The sequence below is a fragment of the Eleutherodactylus coqui genome, chromosome 10, assembly GCF_035609145.1.
Source record: "Eleutherodactylus coqui strain aEleCoq1 chromosome 10, aEleCoq1.hap1, whole genome shotgun sequence".
NCBI classification, from domain to species: domain Eukaryota; kingdom Metazoa; phylum Chordata; class Amphibia; order Anura; family Eleutherodactylidae; genus Eleutherodactylus; species Eleutherodactylus coqui.
The window spans coordinates 67480963-67490123 of NC_089846.1; the positions used below are offsets into that span (position 1 = coordinate 67480963).

Genomic DNA, 9161 nt, shown 5'->3' on the forward strand with positions numbered 1-9161 from the left:
AGATCATCCATCTTCTTGCATTCCAATAATGTGTCCCTCTCAAACTCTGTTAATTGGGCGAAATCTCTTTGATTACATTGTAGAGGCGCCTAGTGGTCAACAAGCTCTACACAAGCGGAGGAAGAGGTCACTACACACAAGGAGCCTCCGAGAGTCTTTATATAGGCCAAGAGTGGGACCAATTTTAGGGTCTCAGGTGGCAAGAGCGTTCATCTAATTCCTCCACATCTCTAATCATTTGCATATTTGTAACTGCATGCTGAGTTTTGCAACAAAACAACTCCTTTTAGGGGTTCGATTTTTTTTTTTTTTTTTTTTGTCAGCGTGTACATAAAAAGTAGTAGAAGCTTCCTATTTGAAAGGGGTTTTCGTACAAATTCCACAGTTGATTCTTAATATGCGTTCATGCTCTCATTCTGTACTACAATCAATCATGTGGTCTGCTCCTCCGTTTTCTGCATCTAATCACTGCTGTTTGTTTACGAAGCTCCAGCCACAGATCAGCAGGCCATAAATGACTTACCTGCTGCAACCTCAGCCTGTCTACAAATCATTACATTGTGCCAGTCAGCATTATACCGCTTATTCAAGAGATGGGATGGGCCAGATCTAGGAAACTGTCTAAAGCAAAAACTGCCTTTTGTTGTCCATAGCCACCAATCACAGAGCAGCTTTTATTTTCTACCATGTTTTCGAAAAGTAAACTGTGTTTTAATTGGCTGCTCTAGGCAATAAAGACCATTTTTAACCTCGTGGCAGCCATTTTTTGTTTTCTACTTTTATTTTTCCATTGATTATAGATGTTTGAGGGTTTGCTTTTTTGGTGGAATGAGTTGTATTTTTCAATGGGCCTATACCTTATAATGTACTGAAAAATGTAAATAAAAGTTGAATTGGTATGATATTGAAAAGGAAAACAATTGCGGAATTTTGGTGTGGGTGGGACCAGTACGGTGATTCCAATTTAATATGGCTTATTTTTCTGTACCACTTAAAAAAAAAAATATATATATATATTTTAAAAAAATGTTTTATGTAGTCATCTTCTGACCCCCATAACTTAAATTTCTGTTGATGCAGCTGTGCGAGTACTCATTTTTTGCAGGATGATCGGCCATATCTATTGGTACCTTTTTGGAGTATGTATGGCTCTTCCGTCACTTTCTATTAAATTGTGATGTGGTGACCAAAAGAGCTCAGTTATGGCTTTATTTTTCTTCTGTGTTCACTGTGTGGGATAAATAATGTGTTAATAGATTTAACATTTATGGACGCAGTGATAACTCATAACTAGAGATGAGCGAGCGTACTCGGAAAAGCACTACTCGATCGAGTAATTTGCTTCATCCGAGTATCGCTGTGCTCGTCCCTGAAGATTCGGGTGCCGGCACGGAGCGGGGAGCTGCAGGGGAGAGCGTGGAGGAACGGAGGGGAGATCTTTCTCTCCCTCTCTCCCGCCCGCTCTCCCCTGCTCCCCGCTGCGACTCACCTGTCAGCCGCAGCGGCACCCGAATCTTCAGGGACGAGCACAGCGATACTCGGATAAAGCAAATTACTCGAGCGAGTAGTGCTTTTCCAAGTACGCTCGCTCATCTCTACTCATAACATTTTTTTAATTTAACAAATATGGGAAAAGGTTTTTTTAAAGGTGTTTTTTTTAAACATATTTCTTCCTAATAATTAAAAAAAGAAACTTTTATTTCACTATTTTTTATTTCCTCATAGGGAGCTTGATTTAGTTAATCGCCTGATCTCCTGTATAATGTACTGCAATACTACAGTATTGCAGTATATTGTATTTTTCCAGTCATTGTATTAAGCTATGTCACAGGCCTGTCTTAATAGGCAGAAATGCATGGCATGATACCTGACAGGGAATTCACAATCTCAAAGCCAGCTGAGCCCTATCGTTTATTGAATGGGCTTGGCTCCTCAGCCCACTGCATTCAGACCCGCACACATCCACCGTATATGTACAGTCGATGTTGCAAAGAGGTTAAATGAAAGCTGTGCTGTGATGAGTTGCAATTGCCAATAAAAATAGTGTTTTAGATAATTTTTGTTGCCCATAGTAACCAATTACAGCAAAGCTTTCATTTAAAAAATATCTTTGCCTATAGCATCCAGTCGCAGCACAGCTTTAATTTTTCCAGAGCACTGTAGGAAATGAGAGCTGCGCTATGAGTGTTTGTTATGGACAACAAAAAACATTTTTTTTCTTTTAGATATTCTCATAAATTTTTTAGCAGCATTCTGGTACAGGCATATTTTGGGTAGTAGTGGCCCATGGTTGGTATGGCTGTCAATGGATGGAACTGAACAGTGCCGAGCGGACCCCATTGACTATAACTGCTCAGCTTTTGGACAGAAGAAAAAACGATGCATGCGGCGTTTTATCAGCCATAGGTTCAGACGCAAATGTGAAATCACCCTAACATTACGGCTGAAGAACTTCTTCTTTAGTAAGAGAGGGAATCCAACATGTCAGTCAATCAGTGGTTGCGTCCGGTGGCATAGTAGCTGGTATTGGCATACTACACTGGACTTTATGTTGGAGATTACACCTTTATTATAACACTAGCTGATATACCCGGCTTCGCCCAAGTTAATTTGGTACTGGTGTTTACCTGGTGTTCACACGGAAAATCTTATGAAGTCATGGTTACTTTAGAAATACCGGAAAAACATATGTTCACCATTTTGCACAGTTCTCTGCGTTACCCAGGAGACACCACAGGGAGGTAACCATGCAACGTTTCCTTTATATAAAATGACATCAGGAAGTGAGAAAATTACATTCCGTACGTAAAATTTGGACACTAATTCTTTTGCACTTAGAATTGAATAATCGAGTTGGGACCCAATAATTTTTCCTATTTGTGACATAATCAATGCCCGTGCCAAATTTCACATTTCTATGACACCGGAAAGTGAGAAAATTACATTCCGTATGTAAAATTTGGACGCTAATTCTTTTGCACATAGAATTGAATATTCGAGTTAGGACCCATTAGCTTTTCCTATTTATGACATAATCAATGCTCGTGCCAAATTTTAAATTTTTATGACAGCGGAAAGTGAGAAAATTACATTCCGTATGTAAAATTTGGACGCTAATTCTTTTGTGCATAGAATTGAATAATCGAGTTGGGACCCATTAGCTTTTCCTATTTTTGACATAATCAATGCTTGTGCCAAATTTTACGTTTTTATGACAGCGGAAAGTGAGAAAATTACATTCCGTACGTAAAATTTGGACGCTAATTCTTTTGTGCATAGAACTGAATAATCGGGTTGGGACCCATTAGCTTTTCCTATTTGTGACATAATCAATGCTCGTGCCAAATTTCACGTTTCTATGACACCGGAAAGTGAGAAAATTACATTCCGTACGTAAAATTTGGACACTAATTCTTTTGCGCATAGAATTGAATAATCGAGTTGGGGCCCATTAGCTTTTCCTATTTATGACATAAGCAATGCTCGTGCCAAATTTCATGTTTCTATGACACCGGAAAGTGAAGAAATTACATTCCGCACGTAAAATTTGGACGCTAATTCTTTTGCGCATAGAATTGAATAATAGAGTTGAGACCCATTAGCTTTTCCTATTTATGACATAATCAATGCTCGTGCCAAATTTCCTGCTTCTATGACACCAGAAAGTGAAAAAATTACCATCCGTACGTAAAATTTCAACGCCAATTCTTTTGCGCTAGAATTGAATAATCGAGTTGCGACCCATTAGCTTTTCCTATATATGACATAATCAATCCTTGTGCCAAATTTCACGTTTCTATGACACCGGAAAGTGAAAAAATTACATTCCGCACGTACAATTTGGACGCTAATTATTTTGTGCATAAAATTGAATAATCGAGTTGGGACCCATTAGCTTTTCCTATTTATGACATAAGCAATGCTCGTGCCAAATTTCATGTTTCTATGACACCGGAAAGTGAAGAAATTACATTCCGCACGTAAAATTTGGACGCTGATTCTTTTGCGCATAGAATTGAATAATGGAGTTGGCACCCATTAGCTTTTCTTATTTATGACATAATCAATGCTCGTGCCAAATTTCCTGTTTCTATGACACCGGAAAGGGAAGAAATTACATTCCGTACGTAAAATTTGGACGCTAATTCTTTTGCGCAAAGAATTGAATAATGGAGTTGGGACCCATTAGCTTTTCTTATTTATGACATAATCAATGCTCGTGCCAAATTTCCTGTTTCTATGACACCGGAAAGGGAAGAAATTACATTCCGTACGTAAAATTTGGACGCTAATTCTTTTGCGCATAGAATTGAATAATCGAGTTGGGACCTATGAACTTTTCCTATTTATGACATAATCAATGCTCGTGGCAAATTTCCCGTTTCTATGACACCGGAAAGTGAAAAAATTAGATTCCGTACGTAAAATTTGGACGCTAATTCTTTTGCACATAGAATTGAATAATCGAGTTGGGACCCATTAGCTTTTCCTATTTATGACATAATCAATGCCCGTGCCAAATTTTAAGTTTCTAAGGCATTGGGAAGTGACAGATTTAGATTATGTACGTAAAATTTCGACGCCAATTCTTTTGCGCTAGAATTGAATAATCGAGTTGGGACCCAATTACTTTTCCTATTTTGGAGATAATCTATGCTTGTGCCAAAATTCATGTTTCTACGAGTCAGTCAGTGAGTCAGTCAGTGAGGGCTTTCAGCTTTATATATATATATATATATACTGAAACATGTTTTGGGACCTTACCAGTCCCTTCTGCCACAAGGTATAAGGACAAGGTATAACATTGCGCGGAAAAATTGAGCACATTATCCACAGCGTATTTGAATTACGGCTGCGGCTTCTAAATCTGCAGCACAACAATTTACGCTGTGGTTTCTAACCTGTCAAAAATTATTTAGGTGCACATTTGCCTATTGTGGATTAGCTGCTTATTCACTGCCCATTTTTTTGCTGCAGGAAGCTCGCAGCAAATACGGCCCATGTGAAGGCACCCTTATATAACACTTCCAGCAATGTGTATTATGATGGCGTAGTATGATCAGCACAATACCCCCCACATACTCTATACTTGCCTTTCAAGCCCTGATATATTCTTCCTTCTCTATACTTAGGTCCACGGGGGGCTCCTACAAATCTTCCCAGAAGGCCGTTCTGTTGTAGCCAACATTGAGCCATTATTTGACCGGTTATTGATATTCTGGTCTGATCGTCGCAATCCCCATGAAGTGAAACCAGCCTATGCCATGCGGTACGTGCCTCTATTTTATCATACCATGGTCTAGATCAGTTTATGTCAGTAGCTTCCATGTTCAGGACATAACATCCCAACGGTATTCTCTTCATCCTCAGGTATGCCATCACTGTCTGGTATTTTGATGCACAGGAACGATCAGAAGCCAAAGACAAATACAGACTAGGTGAGAGGGATTAATGGCTTTATGTTACTTTTGTATTAAATGGAGCAGATGCTGGTTTGTCAGATGCTCTGGATTGTTAGATGGTCATAGAAGAACTCTTAAATGGTCACCGCACTTTGAGACAACTTGTGTTATTATGATAGTCAATTTTATAACTAGCAAGCATGCAAGTCACTTTCTTTACTTAAAGGGGTTGTCCCGCGCCGAAACGGGTTTTTTTTTTTCAACCCCCCCCCCCGTTCGGCGCGAGACAACCCCGATGCAGGGACGTACAGAAAGCTTACGGAGCGCTTACCTTAATCCCCGCGCTCCGGTGACTTCTCTACTTACCTGTGAAGATGGCCGCCGGAATCCTCTTCCTCCGTGGACCGCAGCTCTTCTGTGCGGTCCATTGCCGATTCCAGCCTCCTGATTGGCTGGAATCGGCACGTGACGGGGCGGAGCTACACGGAGCCTGCATTCTGCACGAGCGGCTCCATTGAAGAGAGCAGAAGACCAGGACTGCGCAAGCGCGGCTAATTTGGCTATCGGAGGGCGAAAATTAGTCGGCACCATGGAGACGAGGACGCCAGCAACGGAGCAGGTAAGTAAAAAACTTTTTATAACTTCTGTATGGCTCATAATTAATGCACAATGTATATTACAAAGTGCATTAATATGGCCATACAGAAGTGTATAGACCCACTTGCTGCCGCGGGACAACCCCTTTAAAATGTTTCTTAACCCTTTCCAATCCACTGTCTAACTTCTGAAGACATTATGATTTAAGGCTGTACAGCTTCGATGTTGGAAGACGTCCGTCGGGATTCTCTTACTGTATATTGCCAGCCTCTCTGCTGTCGGATCCTATCCAACATGTCACCTCATGCAGTACTGACTTTAGCCAACATATAGCGCCATTGTATAACAGCAGAAAAAGAGTAAGCCCCCTAGGAAAACCAGGATACAAATTGGATTGGAAAGGGTTAATGTTCTGAAAAATCCCTCTAAAGTGCTGGCTACTAGCGATCTTCATTCCTATAAACTTGCTTTCCACTGCCTGCTGTCAAGTGAAGTTCATCTCTAGTAACATGTATAATAAGACAGAACACAGAAAGTGGAGTAGGGTGATGGCTCATGCTGCCCATAGTAGTCTGTGGAGGAGGGGGAAGAGGAGGAAGGAGAGAAAGGCAGAGTCTCACACAGATGTTGCTGCACCTAATTGAAATTGATTTGCAATTATAAAAAGTGCTATGCAATATATATATGCTATATAAACAAAGGTGATTATTAAGGTGAACAGCTGCTGAAATCACATCTACACTGCTCAGTACTTCTCTAGTGTTCTCTGTGATGCTGTTAAATCTGTGTGTGTGCGCTACATACAGCAAGGGAGCAGGATCACGGGATCTGTGTTCTCTATGTTCAATGTATGTAGCCATCATAGCAGCTTGTCTACACCTAACAGCTCACAGAAGACTGAGAATTGGAGATGCAGCTTGCAGAGCATGACGGAGTTTTGCGTTTCCACTGACTGCGGGCCAGTTATCAGCCAAAAAGTTTAAGTGATAATTATCCTGTGTAAAGGTGGGACCTGATGGGGTACTGAGCAAGAAATCGCTCAGTTGCTAGTCACTTAGTTTCAGCTCACTGATATGAATCAACTAGTGAGTGACTTCTCACTTAGTATAAACAAGCAGTTGAATGGGCTGGGCGGCCAGATGAGATCTACGACACACTCCACTTCCATTCACTGAACGACTGTAGCTTCTGTGTGAAAGTATAAGAACGATGGTCATCCTGTGTAGAAGTACTCTTAATCCTTTTGTTGGCCTCTTGGCACATTACAGCAAAACTGAGCACATGGAAATTGACAGTTGCCAAGTCACAGCCGGAGCAAAGGTATAGATGGGAGGATGGACACAGACACTGATTGGAATGTTAGTTTTCATAGAGCAAGCCCTCATATGGCCATGTTGGCAAAAAAGTAAAGTTATGGCTGAAAAGTGGAAATGAAAATCCCAAAAAATCATCACTCCCTTTTGGCCAAAATAGGCCATATCATTGAGTCGTTAATGGACATTGAACTTTTATTATACAACCCAAGCATTGACTTTGTCGCATTAGTATCTAGTATTCGGGAATGCTTGTTGTTGCCTGTGCTTTGTTACATTTGCCGTGCAATTCAACTTGCACATTGTAGGCTGACACTAGGTATCGTGCTTACTCAGTCGAAAGTTTCGAAAGTTGTTTGGGTGCATTTCTCAGGTGTCCTGCCATAAAGTAAGTAACAAGGTCACATTTAGTGTAGAGATAAGGTATCTTCGCAGTGACTGCCATTGTACGTGATGCCACCTAGTGGCAAATGCAGCTGATACATCTGTGACAATGCAATAGAAGACTTGTAAACTAATATGGACTGACCAAAATAAAAATAGTTCTACAATATATAAAGTTATTAAAGTTCTGAGTATAATATATATGACTATACTATAATCTAAATTGTGATTTAATGTGATATCACTGATGACATCACTTATGAATTGTTCACTAACATATAAATTGGAATTTGTGACCAGATTAAAAATGTCCCTCTCACGTCTTTCTTATTTCTTGCCCTACAGCAAGCGGACAGAAGGGAATCCATGTTCCAGTATCCCACCCTGGAGCTGTGTGATGGGGGTTAGGAGCCTCCTTAATGGTTGTTTTGTAGGAGCCTTTACGCTGCTATCATCCTGGCAAGGGTCGGACTGCAGTCGCCGCCAGGCAGAACGGGAATTCTTTCCTACCCCTGGGAGATGTTTTGGTGATTTCACCTCCTGCATTTGGGGTCACCTGATCAACCTCTTTCCTGAAATGTGAATATATAACATGCAGATGACCAGCAGAGCATTACACCGGAATGGCCATTGTACATGGTCAGACTTTTGTTAAGAATTGTTGAATGTTCACTCTCACCTTGCACATACACAGAGCTGAGGGCCAGAGATAAAGCAATGGGGACTTGCCTGGGGCTTCTATACGCTCGTCCTGGCTTGTCATGACGTCACAATGACGGGAAAGAAGGGGGAGGACAAGATGCTGAGTTGGGATAAGCTCAGGAAGAGGGGGGGGGGGGATGGTAAAGTGTAGATGTCAGAGGCATCTAGTGATAAAGCTATCGACTGCCCTGAGGGCAAGGTGAAGAAGATATAACAGATACTGTCATAAGGACAAACAAGGGACTAGCAAAACATTATAGAATATTACGGGAGCAGGGAGAGATCAAAGGGCTTGAGATAATGTTTTTCATATGAAGAAGTAGACGTGTTGTGTGCAAGTACATCTGAGAACTGCTGCCGGGTTCTCACCCCCTGCTCCCTGCTGCTGCTACAGGCTCTGTCAGTTAAAGGGTTAATGTACGGAAAGTTCACTTTTTTTAAAGTTTTTTTTTTTTCCCACATCATACTGAGGCGGAGATCAGATCTTTGGATGAAAGAAACTGATTTATATTGTAAAAGCTGCAATAAAATTTACCTCATTACATTCCGTGTCTATCTGTATATAACGCACGTACCACATACGTGAATCATGCACCTGCCATCCTATCAGCACTGGTTTTATTGTCCTTTGCAGATATCTAATGCTGATCACACCCAGGTCTGTTATTAGGGAGCGCTGGCAAAAAAGGGTACATTTTATATAGTTGTAGCTTTTGCCGATTTGCTAATATCACTAATACATGATATGGAAATGTTTCTGAGG

The 9161-nt window shown here is 40.9% G+C and overlaps 1 protein-coding gene across 1 annotated transcript in view; it reads left to right on the forward strand.

The window, feature by feature from the left end:
- The window catches only part of EGLN2 (egl-9 family hypoxia inducible factor 2), a 45595-nt gene extending 36653 nt beyond the window's left edge, over nucleotides 1-8942 (forward strand). Inside the window, exons 4-6 of the mRNA XM_066581232.1 lie at nucleotides 5133-5269; nucleotides 5371-5438; nucleotides 8042-8942. Coding sequence (XP_066437329.1) covers nucleotides 5133-5269; nucleotides 5371-5438; nucleotides 8042-8094 — 258 coding nt within the window. The 3' untranslated portion in view covers nucleotides 8095-8942. The remainder of the gene's footprint in view (nucleotides 1-5132; nucleotides 5270-5370; nucleotides 5439-8041) is intronic.
- The last annotated feature ends 219 nt before the right edge of the window (nucleotides 8943-9161 follow it).